Raw genomic sequence first — 24,987 nt, 5'->3', positions numbered from 1 at the left:
TAAATGAACAATGCAAAGAAATCGAGGAAAACAACAGAATGGGAAAGACTAGAGATCTCTTCAAGAAAATTGGAGATCTCAAGGGAACGTTTTGTGCAAAGACGGGCATGATAAAGGACAAAGAAGGCAGGGACCTAACAGAAGCAGATGAGATTAAGAAGAGGTGGCAAGAATACACAGAAGAACTATACAGGAAAGATCTGAATGTCCCTGATAGCCATGATAGTGCGGTCACTGAACTTGAGCCGGACATCCTCGAGAGTGAAGTCAAGTGGGCCTTAGGAAGCATTAGTAACAACAAAGCTAGCGGAGATGACAGTATTCCAGCCGAGCTATTTAAAATCCTAAAAGATGATGCTGTTAAAGTGCTGCATTCAATATGCCAACAAATCTGGAACACTCAACAGTGGCCACAAGACTGGAAAAGGTCAGTTTACATTCCAATTCCAAAGAAGGGCAACGCCAAAGAGTGTTCAAACTACCGCACAATTGCGCTCATTTCACATGCCAGCAAGGTTATGCTCAAAATCCTATAAGCTAGGCTTCAGCAGTATGCGAACCGAGAACTACCGGAAGTACAAGCTGGGTTTTGAAGAGGCAGAGGAACTAGAGATCAAATCGCCAACATTCGCTGCATCATGGAGAAAGCAAGAGAATTCCAGAAAAACGTCTATTTCTGCTTCATTGACTACGCTAAAGCCTTTGATTGTGTGGATCACAACAAACTGTGGCAAATTCTTAAAGTGATGGGAGTACCAGACCACCTTACCTGTCTCCTGAGAAACCTGTACGAGGGTCAAGAAGCAACAGTCAGAACCAGACAGGGAACAACCGATTGGTTCAAAATTGGGAAAGGAGTACGACAAGGCTGCAGATTGTCACCCTGCTTATTTAACTTATATGCAGAGTACATCATGAGAAATGCCGGGTTGGATGAATCAGAGGTCGGAATTAAGATTGCTGGGAGAATTATCAACAACCTCCGATATGCAGACGATACCACCCTAATGGCAGAAAGCGAAGAGGATCTCAAGAGCCTCTTGTTGAGGGTGAAAGTGGAGAGTGCAAAAGCTGGTTTGAAACTCAACATTAAAAAAACTAAGATCATGGCATCTGGCCCCATCACTTCCTGGCATATAGAAGGGGAAGAAATGGAAGCAGTGACAGATTTTACTTTCTTGGGCTCCAAGATCACCGCAGACGGTGACTGTAGCCATGAAATTAAAAGACGCTTGCTCCTTGGGAGGAAAGCTATGGCCAACCTAGACAGCATAGTAAGAAGCAGAGACATCACCTTGCAGACAAAGGTCCGTCTAATCAAAGCTATGGTTTTCCCAGTAGTAATGTATGGCTGCGAGAGCTGGACTATAAGGAAGGCTGAGCGCCGAAGAATTGATGCTTTCGAACTGTGGTGCTGGAGAAGACTCTTACGAGTCCCCTGGACTGCAAGGAGTTCAAGTCAGTCCATCCTAAAGGAAATCAACCCTGAGTGCTCATTGGAAGGACAGATAATGAAGCTGAAGCTCCAATATTTTGGCCACCTAATGCGAAGAGAAAACTCCCTGGAAAAGACCCTGATGCTGGGAAAGACTGAAGGCAAAAGGAGAAGGGGACGGCAGAGGATGAGATGGCTAGATAGCATCACGGATGCAATGAATATGAACTTGAGCACGGTCCGGGAGAGAGCGCAGGACAGGAAGGCCTGGCGTGCTATGGTCCATGGGGTCACGAAGAGTCGGAAACGACTGAACGACTGAACAACAACAACCTTTATCCCGCCTTTCAGCACTCACAAGTGGCCTAAGATAAGATAAAGTGAGTGTACAATAGCACACCATAATTAGACGGTCTTTTAAAGGCAGTGATCAACATCACTGCAAGACTGCAAAGTGCTGGTCACATCTTTGAATACCTACTGATCACAAAACCCTTTCTCTGCACGTAGAAACCTAGTGTGTCAGGGAAAATTCTCTGCCCAACATGCTAACTTTCCATATTCAGGGCATTTTTATTTGTATTGATTTTGATAAATGGCAAGTGTTCCATCTCCCCATTGCCATTCCATAAGTAACAAACTGGGCCGCACACTCTCTCAGGGAAGGTCTGGGTAAAGAGAAAGATCTTCAGTTGGCACCTAAAGCACACCCCAGCTGGGGCCTCCTGAATGCCAGCAGGGAAGGGCATTCCATTAGATGGGTCCCACCATGGAGAAGGCCCGCTTCCAGGTTGCTGCCAGATGGCAATCTGCAGGTCACGGTACAGCCAGCAAATTAAATAACTAACCATCCGCTCCCGCTTCATGACACCCACCATCTGCTGCCTGAGGTGTCTGCCTCGCTCTGCCTAATGGCAGGGCAGGCCCTGGATCCGTCCTGCCCGTGTCTCACTGCCAGCTCTCCACAGGCAGGCCTCCGACACGTGCCGAGGCAAGGAGAATCTCCACACCCGGTGCCGTGCACAACCAGGCGTGTGGCTGCAGCAACAACTCTGCCAGCAGCAGTGGGAACGCCCACTGCACAATCAAGCCGTTCCACACCAGGTGGGGGGAACAACTGTCCTGCCATGCAGCATCCCCGTCCCGGGGTCGCTTTACATGCCGCTTGGCAGCTATGAAGCAAGGGAAGGAGCCATGGGGTAATCCCACACCTGCTCTCTGTAAGGCTGCTGTGAAGGGCACGGGAGCTCTGCTATGACTACAAGACTATCTGCGTGTCTGGCTTTGAGGAACATCCCCCCCACCATCGCCCCCAATTTCCTTGATGCTCTTCCAGCAAAGCCTTGTTGCTTGTAGCTGGGTGCAGCCTGGTCTCCTTTCACATCTTTTGTTCGGATTAATCCCGTGACTTTCAGGCACTAAGAGTAAGAGCTTGGCATGCTTATGTGTCAGTCCACGCCGGGTTTTTAGCACAATCCTTCTGACAAGGGAGCTGTTCACTTCAGTCTGAAACATACCTGCAAGTTACTGCCTGCCTCATTCTTTCCTGGCCTTATTTTTTGGAAAGCAGCAGCAAGTTAATGCCTGCCGTGGCTTTCCGAAAAATAAGGCCAGGAAAGAATGAGGTTGCACCCACACTTTCTGGAGGGATGTGAGGTAGCCAGTCTTTTAATGCCTCCATTCCCTGCAGTCAACCAGTGCTCGAGGCTTTAGTGCGCACCGCAGCCAGGACTGCCTGGGCCTGTTTGTGCACCCCACATGCTCTCTCTTCTCTCTTGCCTCACCCTCCTCCCACCTGAACACTGCTGCCGCTGCTGTCACCTCCTCCTTGTTTTCCCTTCCCCATATATCCCCCTGGCCCACATCCTCCTCCACCTCCTGTGTTTTCCTTCTCCCCGTCACCCCTGGCTGTCACCATCCTCCACTCTTCCAGATGCCTCACTCACCATGAAGGGTCCTTCCTAGCAAGGCTTTCTGGGTGAGGGGGCTCCTGGAACTTGGCTGGGCTGCTGCAGCACAGGTAATCGTCAAGGCCACCTCACTGCCTTGCTATGAGGAAGGAACCCTCACAGCAAGGCATTTGGGCCGCGGCTGCTGGAGGGCGGGCGCTCTGGAGAGCCTCACCAGCTACTTTTCTGCTATAGAAATGGCCGCAGCAGGGAAGCAGCCAGCAGGGCTTCCCAGATAGCCCATCCGCCCCATGCCTAACTCTGAGGGGTTCTCAGAGTTAGGCATGAGATGGGTGGCACTATGGAGTGCTGTGCTACTGGGCTTTCTCCAGCAGGAGAATCTCCGATGCAGCTCTTTGGAGCACTGGGCCAACCGGTCCTCATTCTGAGAATCCCTCAGAGCAAGGCGTTGGCCTGCCATTCCATGACCAGTCCTCTGGGCAGCAGAGGAGCGTATGGCTGTGGCTCCCGGGTCCAGCTAGGAGGATCCAGAGTGCTGCTGCCACCACCACCCACCATCTTCAGGTGGTTGCTTGTTGCCACCTCCAGAATTTACCGGCCTCAGAATTTGGCACCCTGCTCACCCTCTCCTTCCCCGAAGAAACAGCCCTGGCTGCAGCCTTTCCCAAGCTCATGCCCTCCGGATGTCTTGGACTACAGCATTGTGCTGCGTCTCCTCACAGGGCCAGCCCAAGAAATGTTGCTGCCCCAAAATGGGTGCATGGTACAATCCAAGAGGGTGGCCCCAAGATTTGTGAGTTGTACTTCAGCTCCTTCTGCAGCAGCCTTTTCTATGGGCCATGCTGGCTGGGGATGATGGGAGTTGTACTCCACTGCATCTGAAGGGCACCAGGTTAGGGAAGGCAGTTCAACAATATTGCTAGGGATCCCTGGTGCCTCAATCCAACCAGATGCTGCTGCTTGGTGTATTTATTTAATTTGGTACTTTAAAAATATTCCCGGCTATTTGGCAACAAGGTTTAACTTTAATGCTGCTGGGGGCTGAGGCTTTAAACAGTTTGGCCCCAGTCTGGCTTTTGTTCCAGCAGCCTGTGCTGAGGGGGAGCAGGGCCATTCCACCAGCCCTGCTGCAGGACTTCTTCTCTTTTTCCTCTTCCCTCCTCATCCCTTCTTCCTTGCATGCCATGCCATGCCTTTTTAGATTGTAAGCCTGAGGGCAGGGACCGTCTTGGTTCACTGATTATATCCTGTAGTCTTTTTGGCTGAGGAGCAGGATAAAAAATACTTTAAACAAATAGATAAATATTGTTGCGTGCAGCAAAGCTCATGATTCCAAAGAGTGAGAACTTCCAAAGAGTGAGAACTTCCGTCGTAACATTTGTTTTATTGACAAATAAGTTATCATGGAGGCAAATACATTCCCATAAGCAGATGGTGCAGCCACTAATCCTGCATCAGATCCCAAGACAGAGCAACTGTGCCCCAATAATCCTCCAGGCAACTCACAGCAATCTCTCCTCTATGGCTTGAACCTTGTTGTTGTTCAGTCGTGTCCGACTCTTCGTGACCCCATGGACGATAGCACGCCAGGCCTTCCTGTCCTCCGCTCTCTCCCGGAGCGTGCTCAAGTTCATATTCATTGCATCAGTGATGCTATCTAGCCATCTCATCCTCTGCCGCCCCCTTCTCCTTTTGCCTTCAATCTTTCCCAGCATCAGGATCTATTCCAGTGACTTTTCTCTTCGCATTAGGTGGACAAAATATTTGAGCTTCAGCTTCAGCATCTGTCCTTCCAATGAACAGTCAGAGTTGATTTCCTTTAGGATGGACTGATTTGACCTCCTTGCAGTCCAGGGGACTCCAGTTCGAAAGCATCGATTCTTCGGCGCTCAGCCTTCCTTATAGTCCAGCTCTCACAGCCATACTTTGCTACTGGGAAAACCATAGCTTTGATTATATGGACCTTTGTCTGCAAGGTGATGTCTCTGCTTCTCACTGTGCTGTCTAGGTTTGCCATAGCTTTCCTCCCAAGGAGCAAGCGTCTTTTAATTTCATGGCTACAGTCACTGTCTGCAGTGATCTTGGAGCCCAAGAAAATAAAATCTGTCACTGCTTCCATTTCTTCCCCTTCTATATGCCAGGAAGTGATGCGGCCAGATGCCATGATCTTCGTTTTTTTAATGTTGAGTTTCAAACCAGCTTTTGCACTCTCCACTTTCACCCTCAACAAGAGGCTCTTTAGCTCCTCTTTGCTTTCTGCCATTAGGGTGGTATCGTCTGCGTATCTGAGGTTGTTGATAATTCTCCCGGCGATCTTAATTCCGACCTGTGATTCATCCAACCCGGCGTTTCTCATGATGTACTCTGCATATAAGTTAAATAAGCCGGGCGACAATATGCAGCCTTGTCGTACTCCTTTCCCAATTTTGAACCAATCGGTTGTTCCCTGTCTGGTTCTGACTGTTGCTTCTTGACCCTCGTACAGGTTTCTCAGGAGACAGGTAAGGTGGTCTGGTACTCCCATCACTTTAAGAATTTGCCAGAGTTTGTTGTGATCCACACAATCAAAGGCTTTAGTGTAGTCAATGAAGCAGAAATAGACGTTTTTCTGGAATTCTCTTGCTTTCTCCATGATCCAGCAAACGTTGGCGATTTGATCTCTAGTTCCTCTGCCTCTTCGAAACCCAGCTTGTACTTCTGGTAGTTCTCAGTTCGCATACTGCTGAAGCCTGGCTTGTAGGATTTTGAGCATCACCTTGCTGGCATGTGAAATGAGCGCAATTGTACAGTAGTTTGAACACTCTTTGGCGTTGCCCTTCTTTGGAACTGGAATGTATACTGACCTTTTCCAGTCTTGCGGCCACTCTTGAGCGTTTCAAATTTGTTGGCATATTGAGTGCAGCACTTTAACAGCATCATCTTTTAGGATTTTAAATAGCTCAGCTGGAATACTGTCATCTCCACTAGCTTTGTTGTTGGTAATGCTTCCTAAGGCCCACTTGACTTCACTCTCGAGGATGTCCGGCTCAAGTTCAGTGACCGCACTATCATGGCTATCAGGGACATTAAGAACTTTCCTGTATAGTTCTTCTGTGTATTCTTGCCACCTCTTCTAATCTCATCTGCTTCTGTTAGGTCCCTGCCTTCTTTGTCCTTTATCATGCCCGTCTTTGCACAAAACGTTCCCTTGAGATCTCCGATTTCCTTGAAGAGATCTCTAGTCTTTCCCATTCTGTTGTTTTCCTCGATTTCTTTGCATTGTTCATTTAAGAAGGCCTTCTTGTCTCTCCTTGCTATTCTCTGGAACTCTGCATTCAGTTGGATATATCTTCCCCGTTCTCCCTTGCTTTTCACTTCCCTTCTTTCCTCAGCTACTTGTAAAGCCTCATCAGACAGCCACTTGGCTTCCTTGCATTTCTTTTTCTTTGGGATGGATTGAGTTGCTGCCTCCTGAACAATGTTACGGACCTCCGTCCATAGTTCCTCAGGCACTCTGTCTATCAGGTCTAATCCCTGAAATCTGTTCCTCACCTCCACTGTATATTCATCAGGGATATGATTGAGGTCATACCGGAATGGTTTAGTGGTTTTCCCTACGTTCTTCAATTTAAGCCGAAATTTTGCAACAAGAAGCTCATGATCTGAGCCACAGTCAGCTCCAGGTCTTGTTTTGACTGACTGTATAGAGCTTCTCCATCTTTGGCTGCAAAGGACATAATCAATCTGATTTCGATATTGACCATCTGGTGACGTCCATGTGTAGAGTCGCCTCTTGTGCTGTTGGAAAAGAGTGTTTGCTATGATCAGCGTGTTCTCTTGACGAAACTCTATTAGCCTTTGTCCTGCTTCATTTTGTACACCAAGGCCATGCTTGCCTGTTATCCTGGTGATTTCTTGACTTCCTGCTTTGGCATTCTAATCCCCTATGATGAAGAGGACATCTTTTTTTGGTGTTAGTTCTAGAAGGTGTTGTAGGTCTTCATAGAACCAATCAACCTCAGCTTCTTCGACCTCAGAGGTTGGGGCATAGACTTGAATTACTGTGATGTTGAATGGTTTGCCTTGGATTCGTATTGAGATCATTCTATCATTTTTAAGATTGTACCCCAGTACTGCTTTTCCCACCCTTTTATTGACTATGAGTGCTACTCCATTTCTTCTAAGGGATTCTTGCCCACAGTAGTAGATATAATGGTCACCTGAATTGAATTCGCCCATGCCTGTCCATTTGAGTTCACTGATGCCCAAGATGTCGATGTTCAATCTTGCCATTTCATGCTTGACCACCTCCAGCTTACCTTGATTCACTGATCTTACATTCCAGGTTCCTAAACAATATTGTTCTTTACAGCATCGGATTTTCTTTTCACCACCAGACACATCCACAGCTGAGTGTCCTTTCGGCTTTGGCCCAGCCGCTTCACTCTTTCTGGCGCTACTTGGAAATACCCTCTGCTCTTCCCCAGTAGTATATTGGACACCTTCCCACCTGAGGGGCTCATCTTCCGGCGTCATCTCTTTTAGCCTTGTGATACGTTCCATGGGGTTTTCTTGGCAAGAATACTGGAGTGGGTTGCCATTTCCTTCTCCAGTGGACCACATTTTGTCAGAACTCTCTGCCATGACCTGTCCGTCTTGGGTGGCCCTGCATGGCGTAGCTTATAGCTTCACTGAGTTACGCAAGCCCCTTTGCCACAACAAGGCAGTGATCCATGAAGATGGGCTTGGATCTAGAGAGAAGTTAACTTAAGGAAGTTCACAGAAGGAAAAGTTACTGTCCTCATCTCTCCCCAGCAGCCTTCTGCACCCTGTGCCACATTGTTCAGCCCCCCGCCCCCCCCCCCACAGACACACACACAGACAATCCAGGTCTTTTCAGGTGGGTGAACTTCCTTAGGATAAATTTATCTTAGGATCCAAGCCTATAGGCCTGGTTTGCACATAACAACAACCCAGAGTATGGGTTGAGTATGGGTTGTCGTTGAATCATGGGTTGTCATCACATGCAAACCCTGCACTATGGTTTAATTATGGGTTGTTAACCAGTAATAACCGGGAAGAAAACCCATGGTTTGTTGTTGGGTTGTGAACTCAACAACCCATAGTTAAGCCACAGTGCAGCGTTCAACATAATGACAACGCACTATTTAACAACAAGCCATGATTCATTGATAACCGATACTCAACACGTACTCTGGGTTGTCGTTACATGTGAACCAGGTGAATGTCTTTCCTATTCTGGCTCCAAGGTGTTTCTCTGCCCCTCCCTGTAGCTGGAGGGGCGTCAGCTTCTCAGGTGGGTATTACCTTCCAAAAGCTGGGAAGAAACACCCAGCTATCACAAGAACATCCCCTGCCATTAGCTCCCATTAATGAAACATCAGCCAATCATTTCTGGCCATTAACAAATGATCAGTAAGAACTCAGTCAACATCCCTGGAATGCTAGTGACCAGAGAGATATCTGTTTACATCTGTGGAGCAGTCTGTTATGGCACTGCACTGACTAAACCAGCCGAGGGCAGCACCTGCTCAGACTGTGGTATGTACGCTACGCTATTGCTAGGTTCCTTCAGCCTGCACTTCTCACTGATCAATTCATAGTATTAAATCTTTGTGTGCACTTTGAGGAATTGTTCCAGGCACTCCTAAGATCTCACCAAATGAAATTAGCCAGGGAGGGAATGGGCGTATGAGTGCAAAATGTTGAAGGGGGAAGAGGGGGCAGGGGGGAAGCACAGGCTCCAATAACGGCCAAACAAGAGAGAGAGCCAGCCAGTCTGTTGTGGGGGAGACTTGGAGAAGTGCAAACAGTGACAGATCTCAGATGTGGTGTAGATTTGTGGGGCGATTCAGGCACCAGCAGCAGCGCTGTGGGTGGCGTTGCTTCCTCCCCACTCTCCAGTAATCTTTGCATGGATGGAGCCAGAGATTTCTCACCATCTGAATGTCACTTGGGCAGGAAGGATGTAATTGCTCACATTTCCCAGAGTGGTATCCGAAGTTGCCAAGGGGAAGCAGCAACGTATGCAACACCTCCTCACAATATTCTAGTGGAGCATAAGACAAATGGTCACTGCCTTCTTCCATTTCCGGAAAATGACGGTTCACTTTTATCAGTGCCTAAGGGATTCATCAACCCCTCTATTTTTGGTGTTCAGACTGTGCCATTCCTTTTTCTACCGAAACACCACCACAGTCACAAGAGGGAAGTATCAGCTCAGGGGAACCCCGGAGTTTCTACAAGGACAAAAACTCTTTAGGAAGGAAGACTCTGGGGGGGGGGGGACCTACAAAAACAGCTCAGTGTGGACTGAGTGTGCTCAGTGGCCATGACTCTCTGTTGGGAGGGGGTCAGGATAGAAAACTGCAGGGGAGGTAAATGAAATGGAGCATCCTGGAAGAGGTCTGGATTCCAGCCAGCCATGGACAGGAGCACTCCACGCTGCAACATTGCGTTACAGGTCCCACTTATGATAAAAACAGATTCTGGTACTGAGCAAGCCCCGCACTTCACCAGCGAGGGCTCCGGATTCTGACCCCTTCATCTGCCCAGCATGCCACCTTCTTTTGCTCTCTGAACGTGGGCCGCTCACGGCTTCTGTATTACTGAACATGGAGGTGATTCACCATGTCAGCCTTCCCCAAGCCAACACCCTCCAGAGGGGCTGGATGACAACCCCTAGCATCCCCAGCCAGCCATGCCGGCCAAGGATGATGGGTGTTGTAGTCCAACACCTCTGCAGGGCGCCAGCTTGGGGAAGATTGCAGTGTGCAGACCTGGGTAGAAAAGCATCCTCTGGCATATATCTGGCCCTGTGCTTAAATTACATGCCCTTCAATAGGGATGATTCCGGCATAGTGAACGTAACCTCAGTACAAGGCCATACTGCAATTGCACAATTATTTAGTGGTAATGCAGAATATACGGCTAGACAGAAGCGACGCAGTGTCAGCCTGCAGACCCTATAATGAAATCATAGGTAAGTGTTGGGAAGGGAGGGGTCAGTGGAGGAGCAAAGGGGAGGGTGAGAACAGGCGAGGAAAGAACTGGAGGGTGGCTGATGGGCCATGATGACAGCCAATCCCAAAACAAGCTGCAAGGGTAGAGCTGATGGAGTGACACGGAACTTTCAGAACTATTCCAGTTGCTCAGAGAACAAAGCGTCGCTGCGCCTCTGAGGGAAGTTGTCAGCATTTGTTGGAAGTGATTTCAAACTCCCAGAAGACAGAGAGAACTTTGAGGGATATGGCGAGGCATGGGCATCCACAGGGATTTTTACGGGGGGTGGGGGAGCTGCAGTGCACACCAGTTTGTGGTTGTAATTTGCACGCTTCTGTGTGCACTTTGTTGCTTAGCATCACATTCCATGACATTTAGAAGCCTACACAGAGCAGTAGAAAATCCTGGGAACTGAACAGCACCAATGCAGAAGAGTGTTATGTTCAAGAAGCATCATTCATGAGCACCAACAAAACCATATTTGGAGGGATTAAAAAAACACACCTAGGAGCAAGAAGAAGAAACACCCAAATGCACGAACACAATACAGCTGTCTTAAGAATAGCATACTGGATATTTCATGGCATCACTGCCCTTATCATAACATTGACTACTTCACATGACTTGCCTGGAATGATTTACTTCATCTTGGAAACATTGGTGAACACTCCCTAGAGCAGTCTTCCCCAACCTAGTCCCCTCCAGATGTTTCGGACTACAAATCCCTGCATTCCTGACCACTGGCCATGCTGGCTGGGTTGATGGGAGCGGATAGGGAATGCTGGGAGTTGTAGGACTTTTTCCGTCTAAACATGCATAGGATTGCAACCTTTGTGTTCTAAAAATGATTCCAATGACTCCTCCCTAATCTTCACAGCCACCCTTTAAAGTCAGTCAGTATTCTCCTCACATAGCAGATAACAATGGGGAGGGATCTCAACCCAAGACTCAGGTTCTCACAGAGATAGCAAATGTGTATCTGGGCTGTACCACTTCTTACTGGGGGTGGGGTGGGGCTCCCATGATAGAAGTTTCCTCCATACAAAATAAAAAGGGGGTTCCTGCTTGTAGACAACTAGCATGTCAGAGAGGAAGGTTTTAGCGTAGCCTTTTCCCTAATACGTTTGTGCTCTATTTTATTATTTTAACAGAGGAGCATTAAACCGCATGAGTCCCCATCTGGAAGTCCTGCCCAGACACCAGTTGGTGCCCTCCACAAGAGCTAGGCTAGAAATCGCTCTCACTTTGCAGAAGTGATATTGACCAGCCTTCTGTGTCAGCTGGCATTGATGGGAGCTGTAGTTCAACACATCTGGAAGGCACCAGGTTGAGGAAGGATGTATTAAAACAGTCCCTGGATCCCTTCTGTCGGTGAGATTCTACACACTTCTGCAGCCTGGTTTGTATCCCATTCTGTGTGCTGGGCTAGAGATGGCATGATTTAGGATATTTTGTTGCAGCTTTGGTTCATTTGGAGGCAGAATTCGTAAGGGCCGGTGCTTGATGAAGCATGTTCACTCCTATTCTCCATATACTTATGCCGTGTACCCTCAGCTCATAGAACCCCAAGTTCAGTCTTGTACAAAAATGGGCCCCAACACATCACAAATGAGGCAGGCAAGGGGATAAGCAGAAAACCAACATATTATTTTTGCTTATGTTTATTTCTATAAATTTGTACAAAAACTTTTTTCCCCTGATGGACAGTATTCCATGACATGCCAAAAGGTTGGAGCATTTATTCATTTTTCTATATACATGTCATAATTCAGGATCACAGGGATACAGGAAACCCAGGAACTGAAGCCCTGGCTTTCTGCATTACCCAAAGGCACATTTAGAGCTTCGATCGTTGTGGACGATTAAAACAATTGAAGGCGGCAGGTTAAACATGCAATAGTGCAAAACGTTTAAATATATATATATATGCACACGCACATTGGACTCTGAATATATTTCTCTATAAAGCATCAGTCAACATCCATGTAAACATATTAAAACAGTCGATACATTGTGCGGAAGAGCTACTTTAGATACATTCATCACTGACTTGAATAAGAAGAATCATCATAGTCTTTAAAAACGGAGAAACCCCCAGAGTTACAGGTAGGCCTTGCTCCCACAAAATGTCTCATCCATGCGGACTCCTGCTAGATTTAACCTCACACTCTCTCAGGTAGCCAATACCACCCCAGAGGGAGGCTCCTGTGCTTTTATGGATGCACAGACCAGGAGAAACCCGAATTGTTATTATTTATAGAATGCCAACAAAGCATGTGGCAAAGTAACAAAAGCCAAAGAGACAGTTCCCTGCCCCAAGGAACCTACCAGTCTAAATGGTGACAGTGGAGGTGGCAAGAGAAAGGAGGGAAGGGGAATGGGGGAATGAAGGGACAACTGTGAGTGAATACAGTTACACCTAGCTAGGCTTAGTTTCAGCTGCAGATCAGGTCTTGGGTTGTGTCAAAGGCTCCACAGAAAGAGGAGAGGAAAGCAGCAATGTGCAGGTGTGCTAGGAGAGAGTTCCAGGCAGAAGGGCCAGTAAGGGAGGAGCATTTAAGGTTGCAGAAGGTGACAGAGGTTTGTGGGAGAAGCAAAGTTTCTGGGTGAAGAAATAAGGCTGGGCAAGCTTTAAAAGGTAAGGAGAGGGTACAGATTTTTCTTTCTTAGTGGTCCAATGAGAGGGGAAAGACAGATCTTTTGAAGTTCTCCCTGTCCTTCATTTGCTAAAAGCAGAGGAGTCTCCCTCTCTCTCTTGCACACGCACACACACAGCAGATCAAAGTTGTGGCTTGCAGCAAACACAGACTTGCACCTGCCAAATACCAGCTCTCAATTTTGTTTGAAAATATTGCTGACGGATAATATTGAGCTTCCAGTGTCTTCTTAAAGGCATGTGCCATCGTTAAAAAGCTTGGATCTCCAGAGAAAGACATTGGAAAGACCAGGACAAAAGGGGGGAAAGCAAACATTTGTGGAGAGCAATAGCTGAACAAGGTCCGTTTTCGAAAAAGGTCTTTGGTTCCCGACCCCACAGGCCCAACAAAGGCGCAAAAAGAAAATGGGAGCAAGCCTCAGAATTTGCATTGTTTGTGCTTTTGGGGGGGGGGGGGTTCAACTAGAAATCCCCTTGCGCTACGTTACTATGTTTAAAAAGAAGTTCTTGTACAACAGGGTGAGCTACAGTACCACAGAAGGAGAACATAAAAACCAGCATGGTCAGAGAAATGATTGTGATTCAAAACAACAGGCTCTAGGTTTTTAAACCAGGAATCAGATAATGTTGACCATGCAATTTCCATCTTTTCTTTAGAACCACAGGGACTAGCAACCTACTCCTTTCCCCTCCAATTCAAATTGTGGTTCTTGCAATGTGGGGCTCAGAGCTCAGAGATGATCCGTGTCTTCTAGCGGTTTGGGAGGGAGCAGAAAATGACAGCAACATTTTGTTCCTTCCCACAATGCTCTGTCCCTTTGTTCCTACACACTAATTTGTCCCCTTGATAGCATCTTCCCCTTCCTTCTGCTGTCAAACCAGTGTAAGAGAAAAGATTATGCCACACAGCCCGCTTATGTAAAACTCACAAAGAGGTGGGGCGTTCAATGACTGAATTAGGTTAGATGGGTTCTCCATCCGACCTCCAGCCTCGTAAGATGGAGCCCTTGACCCAGCGGTCGGTCTCAAGAAGCCGCCATAAGGCAGCAATGTACGTAGGGGTGTCAACGTTACAGCACATGCAGTTTCAGAAAATGCTTGCTTCTATCCCCTCCTACACTGCAAGGGCTCCCCAGGATGCCTTTCTTGTATTATGTGCAGTGGTGTAGTGGAATCAGGATTTGCAGGGACACAGTGCCAGCACTATTTTTATGAGCAGGGATGCTGATGACATCTGCCACCCTGCCCTCAGACTTCCCTGTTCCCTCTGAACTTAGCTGCCATTCCCACAGTAGCAGGAGGGGGAATGAATTTCCCCTGCAACAATACATCCTTCCCTGTTGTCATGCAAAGTCTTTTGGGGTGGCCTGGTCTTGAATGGGTAGTTAAGGCCCTCTTAAGAAGACCCTCTCCAAGCAGCTGAAAACTCCTAGAATTGGTTCGTGGAAGGGATCAACACATCTGCTTGCAATTTTGGACTCTTCTTGGTGGTTATGGAGACTGTCATGATAAGCATGCCAACAATTATCACTACACCACTGATTATATGGTACCGCCAATATGGGGCAGCATAATGCTCAGGGCCAGCCCTGCCTAGGCCATCAGATACTGGTAAGCTTCAACCCAAATAAGTGCTTCCTCTTCCCCCCTCTCCCACATGTTTTTGCTCATTTGATTCCCTATTAGCAGATCCTTAGTAGAAGCTTGCAGGGGCCCACAGCTCAATGGTAGCATATAGTCCTCACACACAGAAGACCCCAGGTTCAATCCATGGGATCTCCAGTTAAAACGATCTCCAGAATAGGGCTGGGAAAAACCTCCCTCTGCTTAGGTTCCTGGAGAACTACAGCCAGCAAAGACTAAACTACGCTGAGCTGAGTAGGCCAAAAAGGCATCATTCTATGTTCCTGCTTCTCGTCCGGGGCTTCACTGTCGACCCAAGCATAGCAGCAGATTCCAAAAGGGAAAGGCCCGCCTTCTCTTCCCTGCCCAACTAAGAGGTGGATGGGAAACGTATTGTGCCATTGCTGGAGCAGGACGGATCTGCCATGGACAAACAAAACTGTTTCTAGAGAGGTCTCACGTTTGAATATGTAGACAACTTTTTCTTTCTTTTCTCCTTTTAGGGCTCACACACGCAATCCATGCTCGCCTCCCCGATCCACAGACTACAACACAAAACAACTTGGACTCTGGCAGAAACGTGTCTTTTGATGCCGCTTTGCAAGCGACTTGCTGCCAAGATGCAAGGCCAAAGAAACGCATCGTCCCTCGCGCCGTCAGTTGACTTCCAAGACGTCCGTCTCCGGCAGACCAAATTTCGTCTTGTACTTGTCAAAGAGTTTAATCAGAGAGCTCACGTAGAGGCTGTGATAAAAGTCTACTTCCTTCTGGCTCGGATTATCGATTTTGGGAATGGTGATGGGCTCCCCGACTGAAAGGCAAAACAGGGAGAGAAAACAAGGCATGCGTTCAGGGTGGTAGAGCTTCAGACCCTAAGCTGCCCTTCCTCAAACGGATGACCTCCAAATGTGTTGGACTCTCACTCCCATCATCCCCAATCAGCAGAAGCTGCCAAGCACAGATCTGACATCAGAAAGGGCAGTGTTCAGAACCCAGTGGGAGAACACCTCACCCTCTCTGTTGCTGACCTTAAAGTGGACGTTCCTGAGCAAAGGAACTTCAAAAGGGAGGCTCCAGCACAAAACTGCTGGATCACAAGTTCAATTCTATCATGGGTGGGCTGAATCAAGATAATGGTTTGTTGTTGTTTTTTATCCCACTACAGGTTTTAGTTCACTCAGGAATGCCAGGATGTTTGTGTTATCAATCCTGCTTTGTGGATGGTCACTGTGCCTATTTTACATACATTTAAGATTTTCACATAAAACTGTCTGTATTCATTTATATGTGTGTATTTCATTTCCCTTTAGCTTCACTGCTTACATCCCCCTGCCCCCACACCCAATACCCAAATGCATATATCCCTTCCAACTTAGGGTAACACTCCATTCATCTGATGAAGTGGACTTTAGTTCACAAAAGCTTAGGCCATAAACAGGCAAGGCTGCAATCCGATGGTCCCAGGAACACTGCATGATACTTCAACCAAAGAATTTTTCAGACCTCCCCCTCCAAGAGCAGAGACAGGCAGGGAGACCCGAACTCACAAGCCTCCTCTGCGAGACTGCAGAAAGGACCACAGCTAATGCTTGTCCAATGTTAAACAGCACAAAAAGGGATATTCCAGGGGAGATCCACAGGATCCAAAGGTGTCCCATGCCTCCAGCATGCTCCCAGAACTGGGGAAGAACTACACCAGTCCTGAAGCTGGGATAGTTCATTTCTATCCCTTTGGAAACAATGGGAAGGGGGGTGGAATTATAAGAAAGAAAATGGCCATAACAACCAAGTAATAATAAAAAAGGCACACCCATCTTCTGCCCTGCTGGTGCAGGCTCCTCCCTCTGCCTCAGTTCCTCCCTCTCTCTCCCCCATAGGGTTGCTGTGTCTGTCTTTAAGATGCCCAACAAGACTCTGTTGTTTTTGCCTTATATCAGGAGATGCAGCACGAAATGCAGGTTATTCTTATTGACCAGACAATGTACACAAATCCCCATTCATCCCCCTAAAATTTATGATCTCCTCCCTCAACAGTCCCCACCAGCAGCCATTCCAGCAGGCTGCAGAGGGAAACAAGAGGGGAAGGAAGGCCATTTCACCAGCCCTGCTGAAAGACTGCTCCGTTTTTTGCTCTGCCCTCCCCACCCCCTTTTCCTTGTGTGTTGTGTCCTTGTAAACCCACGGGCAGAGACTGTTTTGTTTTACTTATTGCACGGAAGCTGCTCCGGGAGCCTTTTGGCTGAGGAGAGGGAGAAAAATACTTTGAATAAATACATGTATTTATTTTTATTTATTTCATTTCAACAGCAGAAGCTCCCTGGGAGGTTCACAAAAATTAAATAAGATGCGCCCATTCTCCACCGTCTCTGGCGAATGTGGAGAGCAGCAGGTTTCTGTCCACATTCTCTGTTCAATTCGCACTCTCTTTCCAGAGCGGGTGGGGAGAGGTAGCCAATCATCAGTTCTAAAGAACTGTTCCTCCAAATCTAGGTGTCTAACCAAGATCCAAAACACAAATCAGAAAGACTGAGTTTGAAGTTCACGAGCCAAAAGTGTTTCAGTTCGAGCTAACAGAGGCCAGCTTCCCATCTCCTCAGCCTTACCGACGGTAGTGATGGGCTTGGAATATGGCAACAGTCCCCAGCTGCTGGAAGAGAAGAGGCCTCGTCCATGGAAGACACAAGGAGCAAAGCCAACATATTTCTGGAACTTCTTCTGAACCCATCTTCCCCAAGAGCCTTCTTCAAAGATCACCTGCCTGTAGACCTCATTCTCGCCAAAGGAATAGATTGGAACGAGATCTGCGCTGGAAGGGAGAAACATAATCCAGTTGTCAGGACCTCTTCCCCTGGCAGAATGCTGAGGAGGGCTTGCACTGGCCACTCCGGGGAAGGAAGGACGGGTGGATGGACCAGCTCCCTAGCCAAGGAGGAAACTCAAGAGAGCAAGACAGGGCCCTGATTGATTCAGGGCTCTTTCACCTCCCAATCATTCCACCTCAAGTACTTCCACCATAACTTGCCTGACTAATTGGTGTGCTTGTTGTAAGACTACCACTCCCATCATCCCAGACCACAGGCCATAATGGCCAGGGCTGGTGGGAGCTGGAGGACATCATCCTCTGGATAGTCACTGGTTCCCCTTGTCTCACTTAAACCATGGGCCTCTTACTGCTATCAAGTACAAGCGGATGGCCCATTACATACGCAGGCACCCTCAAGTTTGGATGCAAACCAAAGTCCCTTAGGTAAGGAATGGGCTTCAGATTCAGGTGTTTATTGGGGGGGGGGAATGCCAAAACTCTTAAGTGTGTAAACACACAGTGGGCCTATCGCTCAGTCAAAGATATCTTACTATGCATGTTTAGACAGGAAAAAAAGTCCTACAGCTCCCAGCACCCCTCGAGCCAGCCATGCTGGCTGGGGCATTCTGGGAATTGTAGGACTTCTTTCTGTCTAAACACGCACAGGATCGTGCCCTTAGTTAGTCTAGCAAATGAGTTTAATCTGTTAATTGATATATTCATATTAATGCAGATTTAATGTGACTACCAATACTTTTGAGTGAAACCCCCACATTTTTCTGTTTATCAATGGTGCATGTCTGTGTCACAGGAGACACAGCTTTAGAAGAGCAGGCTTTATGAGTTACATTTATTTTTAATATTTAAAAAAAATATTGCCTGATGAATCAAGGGTGCCTTTTCAGTTAACCTAATTGACTAACAGATTGCAGCCCTAAATATTCATAGGTTCAGCGATGAATCTGAACGAGGAACACAGGACGCTGTATGATGCTATTTGTCAATCCAGCCCCATATCATCCACTACTCAGTATTATCTACTATTAGATTCAGTACAGATAAAACACAGCACATTGTTGAACTATGGAAATTGCTACCACAGGATGTAGCGATGGCCACCACCAACCTGGATGGCTTTTAAAGGGGAATGGACAAATTCCTGGAGGAGAAGGCTATCAATGGCCACTAGTCCTGATGGCCCTGTGCTACCTCCAGTATCAGTGTGCCTATGTGCACCATTTGCTGGGGAACATGAGCAGGACGGTACTATCGATCGCACTCATGTCTTGCTTCTGTGCTTCCCATAGGCATCCGGTTGGCCGCTGACTGGACTAGACAGGCCCCTGGTCTGATTCAGCACAGCTCTCTTTATGTTCTTACTCAGACTGGCAGCAGCTGTCCAGGGTCTTGGGCTGAGAAGGGATCTCTCCCTGAGCCTGCTCCCTGAGCCTTTTAAATGGAGATGCCGGGGACTGAACCAGGGACCTGCGTACAAACTGTGTGCTCTACCACTGCGCTACAGCTAAGGACGGGCGAACGAGCAATGTCTGAGATCACTAGGATTCTCCAAACGCGGTCTCGCCACTCGTCTTGTGCCTGATTCCCTTCCCGCTTTGCGCAAATGGGAACCCTGCACGAATCAAGCAGCAATCGAAGGGGAGATCTGCACAAATCTCCTCAAATTTCCTCCACAGGTGAAAGCAGGTCTGATTCAGTGTACTGAGGAAATTTGCGCAAGTTAGAAAATGTGCGCAAATGGAGCTGGGAATCAGGAACAAGACCAACGGGAGCACGTGTTCGACGATGTGTGAATATTTTCGGCAGACCCGTGCTCGTGTTCACGTTCGGAGTTTTGAACGGGGGCATGCTTGCATGTTTTGCAAGCAAAAATGAGATCCTCATGTATTCCTAGCTACAGCCTGCCCCCACACAAAAAAGGGAAGATGTGAGTGACCCCTTTCATGTCCCTGGGTTGGCTCAACCCACCAACCTCTCAGTTAACAGTCCAACTCAGAGAAGGCGGACACTGCCAGATTTATTCTTCACTTTTAGCCATTCAAATACATGTATTTTTTCTAATAACCCAGCTGTGATCTCCAGGGTTCACAAGGAAGGGAGCGCAATATGTGTTACGGGACCGCATGAGATGCCTTCTTCCCTTACCCGTGTCGCAATGCCAGCTTCACAAAGCCCTTCCGGTGCTGCAGGGTCACAGTGTTTTTGCCCGGGGTGCAGTTCAGGGACTCTGCAGCACCTCCCACCACAATCACTATGGCATTGCCAGTGCCATTCTTGGAAAGGATGTAGTCTATGCTGTCACGGTTCACAGGGCAGATACCTGAACATTGAGAGAGAGAGAGAGAGAGAGAGAGAGAGAGAACCTTCAGAAAAAGAGCCAAGGCGGTAAAGCGGCTAGGGTGTTACACTGGGACTGGGGAGACCTGGGTTCTAGCCCCCACTCGGCTATGAAGCTCACGGGGTGACTTTGGGCCAGTCACTGACTCTCAGTCTAACCTACCTCACAGGGTTGTTGTAAAGATAAAAGGGAGAAGGGGATATGTATGGACTCCTTGGAGGAAAAAAGACAGGATATAAATGTAATGACAAAAAATAAGTAAGTAATGAAAAGGGGGACATAGCAAACTTTTAGCTCCTGTGAGGAAAAGAAGCCCCCTTCCAAGGGGGAAACAAGGCAAAACTGAGTGGAGACCTTTTGCCGCTGGATATCAAGTACTGGCACTACAGCTGCTTTTATCCCACAATTCTGGGCTAACTCAACACAGAATCAGTACAGCAGTAGTGAGTTCCACTACATGACATGTGAAACCACACTTCCTTTCCCCAAACGCAAACTTGCTGCCAGGCCACTTCATTGGGTGACCCCAAATTCTAACATTACGAGAGAGATTTAAAAAATTACATTTTGCAGAATTTCGCACAACAAGTTACAGGCAAATTTGCTTGATTAATAGAACTGGGCCAAGAACATGAGGGAGGGGGGCGTTTTGCAAAATGCTGTGCCCTCTGTGTTCACTAATTCAGAGAGCAAGAAATATTGACCAGTCAGAGTGAGAGCAGGAAGGGTTGCCTTCACTCTGAAGAGGCTTTGTGACATTGTAACATAACCAAATTTGACATCATGTAATCTCACTATGTCTGTGATTCCTGATTAGTTGTGATCAGCTCGGGAAAAAGATCTCAGGAGAGAATGGCATGAAGGCTGGAGATCGAGGAAAGAAACAAATGCGAGTACTTGGGTAACGCTTTTGATTTTAAAAACAGCACAGCACACACTCACAGATCACACAAGAGCTCTTCCCAAGGCTATGAGACTATGTGCTAGATGAGGCTCCCCTATGAGAGAAGGCTACAACAGTTGGGATTGTTCCGCTTGGAAAAAAGGCGGGTAAGGGGAAACATGATAGAGATCTACAAAATTATGCCTGGTGTGGAGAAAGTGGATAGGGCGACCTTTTTCTCCCTCTGTCAAAATACTAGAACCCAACGGGGTCATCCCATGAAGCTGATTTGTGGGAGATTCAGGAGAGATAAAAGGAAGAACCTCTTCACACAGTTACCACAAGATGCAGTGATGGCCACCAGTTTGGATGGCTTTAAAAGGGGGTTGGACAAGTTCCTGGAGGAAAAGGCCATCAGTGGCTACTAGTCCTGATGCCTATGTGCTATCTCCAGTACCAGAGGCAGTGAGCCTATGTACACCAGTTGCTGGGGAACATGGGCAGGAGGGTGCTGTTGGGCTCATGCCATGCTTGTGGGTGTCCTGTGGGCAGCTGGTTGGCCATTGTGTGAACAGAATGCTGGGCTAGATGGACCCTTGGTCTGATCCAGCAGGGCTGCTCTTATGTTCTTATGGGCTACTCAGGCCTGGCCTTGAAAGATGTCCCTGGCATTTACTAGTTTGATACCAGGGGAGTGATCAGCGGGTGCCATTCCTCATGTCATGATGCCTTAGGGGAAGGGATAACGTCATTATGTTGATATACATCATCCTGCCACACTATCTCGTGTATCAGGATTATTTACGGAAATGCCTCTGCTAGGGCTTAATTGATGGCAGGAAGAGCTTGAAGTGGAAATGTGCTGGTATTTTTACTATTTGGGCCCCGCCTGAAAAGTTTCTCCAAAAGGGAGTTTGGCCCTCGGGTCTGAAAGAGGTTCGACACCCCCCTGTTCGAAGGTTTAGCAGTTTGTTGTGGGCACTAGAGCCTCTCTGTGTGATGACTCGGACAGGGGAAACAAGGTGCTGAGTCCAATCCAATCGCTGCCGTATAAGTTCTGCTCTTCCCTGGCTTGCACTGCTCAGGAGCACACTGTTAAGCCGCCTTAGGACAGGGTGCTGCTAGGCCCAGGCCCCCAGGGCTCGACCCCCAGATCTATTTCCCAGAGCCTTGGCTGTCCTGTTGTGCCCCAGCCCACCGCTTCCCAATGGCACAGAGGCGTTCATCCTTACCCCCAGACATTAAGTAGTCCCTCAAAATGGGCAGTCGGAAGTTGCCGGCTAATGTAGCAAGGTACGGCTGGATCCCAGGAAACTTCTGGGCCATGCCCGTGGCCTCCGTGCTGAAGTTGCAAAAGGCACCCAGTCCCATGATCCCATGCGGGTGGTAGCCAAAGATGTAATTCCTGTTGGTCGCCAGGTTGTGGGTTTTGACCAGCTGAGGAAGGAGGGAGGAAAAGAGAAAGGACGGGGGGGGGGGGGGAGACATATAAATGTTACTCCAAATAAAGTGAAAAGGCTTTCTCTCTCTCTCTCTCTCTCTCTCTCTCTCTCACTCACTTCAAAGGAGATATTGACAAATTGTCGGGTAACTGGTACACAACACAATATTATACTACCGTAATTCTTACCCACCTTTCTCTAGAACAGCCTCCCACAACTAGGCACCCCCCAGATGTGTCGGACTACAAGTCCCATCACCCCCAGACAACATGGGAGTTGTAGTCCAGCACATCTTGGGGGCGCCCAGTTGGGTGAGGCTACTCTAAAAAAGGAGTGGCAGAAAGTTGATCTCCAGATGCTTTGGACTTCAACACCCAGAATTCCTGACCACTGGCCATGCTGGCAGAAGCTTCTGGGAGTTGAAGTCCAAAACATCCGCAGATCTACCTTCTGCCCACCCTTGCTTTAAAACACAGACCAAAGGCAAGTTGCAAATCTAGAAAGCAAATACCCATAAAAGTATCTCAAGGGCACCAGGTTGGAGACGCCTACTTAGTCTGTCGTCAGCTCTTTTTTAAGGTGAGCATCCAGGTCTGGATTGCCTTGGAAATAAATGAGAGTGGTGGAAGGGATCCTAACTCCTACTTTCGTCTCCAGCCAAGCCCTGCCTTCCAGCCCCCTAGAGTTTCAAGTAAATGCTCATCGTTTGGGGGGTGGGGAGAGAAAGGAGAGGTCCCGGCAATTCATCCAACTTTGGAATGGCACCCTGATCTCCACCACACAGCTCTGCTTCCTCCTCATCCTAAGAATTCACAAGCCCTGGATTATTTCCTCCCCCAGCTATTAGGGCTTGGATCCTGGCTATATAAGACACTGAGACAAAAACAGGGCTGGCTGCATAGAATCGTTCGCCAGCAGCTACTGCTGCATAAGAGAAAGGAAAGCATCCTGCTTCACAAGGCTTGCTTGCTGCAAACATTTGAACAAGGCCTCTTCCCACATTACATGGTCAGGTGTGTACCCAAGATAGGCTTTCGAGCATGAATTCGACAGGCAGGCAAACCATGCAGATACACCTTGTAGGAGAGCTGCGAAAAGCAACACCCCCGTCATGTGTATATTTGCTTGCAAGCCCATGTAATGGGTGTAACTTGTTGCCATGGAATGTATGAGATTTCCCTGGGTCAGAAGAGCAAGTTTATCCTTGGAATGTTACAGGCTCCTCCTGTGATTCAGGAAAGCTGTGGTCCTGATCATTTATTTTTTGGTTCCCAATACCAGCCTTCCCCAAGCTGCGGGTCTCCAGATGTGTTGGACTACAACTCCCATGCTGGCTATGGGATTAGGCCAACAAATCTGGAGGAAGCCAGATTGGGGAAGGCTGCCCTATATTACAGAATCTAGTGCAAACATTCCAGAGAATTTTCTTATGGTGTAAACAAAACAAAAGCCAAGCATCTAGCCCCTAAGGTTCTAGAGACGGTTGAAAGCACACAAGAGGAGTATAAAAGCTTGCCAGTCTTTCTATCCTGCCACACTGCAGAAGAGGTATTCATATCAGCAGCTACAGGCTGCAAGCCACTTATACAAACTTGGTGGCAACCCCACTGAACTCAGTGAGATTTTTTTTTCCTGGGTACTCACAAACAAAATTAGGGTGTTATACTCCATTCTAACAGCTACTCAGAAGTGTCCTGATTCAGTTCAATGGAATTTATTTCACTACTAGAGGAGACCAGGACATAAGAATATTTATGGCTCCAATAGTTAGGAGATCATCTCTTGATAGCTGGGAATCTCTCTGTATTTCTGGATGAGATTCCCATCTGCATTTAGAGAAGGTGACACCAGGGATGTATGAGAATTTAGTTTTTGCTGGCAAAACATGCAAGCATGCCCCATTCAAAGCCCTGAACATGAGCCCGCCGAAAATATTCGCAAATTGTCGAACATGTGTTCACATTTGTCTCATGTCTGATTCCCAGTTTGATTTGCACACATTTCGTCAGTAGACTGATTCAGCCCCACTTTAGTCTATGGAGGAAATCTGCACAAATTTGGGGAGATTTGTGCAGATCTCCCGTCTGATCACTGCTCGATTTGCACAAGGTTTCCTTTCGCACAGAGAAAGTCATGACTGCAAATGGCAATTAGGCATGAGACAAGCAGCAAGACGACCCTCGGAGAATCCTGGCTCTCTCTAACTTCGCTTGTTTGCCCATCCCTAGGTGACTCTTCCCAGGTGATGGGAGGGGAGAGATGTGCCAGGCGGTGAGGGTGGGCAAGTTCAGAGAGTCTAGCTGGAGTGGGTCAAAACAGGGGGTGCAGCCTTGAGGGACAATCCACACTGCTTGGGGAATCTTCTGCCTGCAGTAAAGGTTCCCACCTGCTGTCAGGAGCGCCCTAGCAGCCTCTTTCAGTACACTCCAATAGCCAACTCAAGACACAGATGAAAGGATTCTTGTCAAGGCTTTAATCCTTTTACAACTTAATGACTCTTTCAGATGCTAATCACCAGCGACTAAGCAATGAGCAGCAGAGTAGCCTATGCACCAAGTAGGCAGTTGATCCCATTTGAAGGAGAGTCACTTGAAGACCCTGAACTTATGGGCTAGGGAGAGATCCTCCCTCTTTCCCTTGGGTCCACGGGAGGCGGCCGTTGCTTGTGCATCAAACGGGTGCTACGCCTCCTTTCCACGCCCTCCATCGCTCGTTGCTCCCTGTGTCTGCGTCGAGCGTCTAGCAAGCCCCCCTCCCGCATTTTCTCACTGGTAGGATCACTATCTATCTCAGGAATGCCGGCAGGAGGAATCTCTGCCAGCTGCTGTGCCTGTGAGGGATGAGCGGGCTCCTTTCCCACGGATTGCTGATCCTCCT

The 24,987-nt window shown here is 47.9% G+C and overlaps 1 protein-coding gene across 2 annotated transcripts in view; it reads right to left on the bottom strand.

The window, feature by feature from the left end:
* Nucleotides 1–11,974: 11,974 nt before the first annotated feature.
* Nucleotides 11,975–24,987, bottom strand: part of DGAT2 (diacylglycerol O-acyltransferase 2) — a 58,022-nt gene continuing 45,009 nt past the window's right edge. The window contains exons 5-8 of one of the 2 annotated variants that reach the window (XM_084842430.1): nucleotides 21,901–22,105; nucleotides 19,593–19,767; nucleotides 17,230–17,432; nucleotides 11,975–15,437 (exon numbers count right to left, since the gene is read on the bottom strand). In XM_084842430.1, coding sequence (XP_084698556.1) covers nucleotides 15,283–15,437; nucleotides 17,230–17,432; nucleotides 19,593–19,767; nucleotides 21,901–22,105 — 738 coding nt within the window. In that variant the 3' untranslated portion in view covers nucleotides 11,975–15,282. The remainder of the gene's footprint in view (nucleotides 15,438–17,229; nucleotides 17,433–19,592; nucleotides 19,768–21,900; nucleotides 22,106–24,987) is intronic. The other variant, XM_084842431.1, reaches the window with a different exon arrangement.

Source organism: Heloderma suspectum, chromosome 3 (genome assembly GCF_057233095.1).
Source record: "Heloderma suspectum isolate Gila_16-S chromosome 3, 16-S_ref, whole genome shotgun sequence".
In the NCBI taxonomy this organism is placed as follows: Eukaryota; Metazoa; Chordata; class Lepidosauria; order Squamata; family Helodermatidae; genus Heloderma; species Heloderma suspectum.
This window is presented reverse-complemented; position numbering and strand designations above follow the sequence as displayed.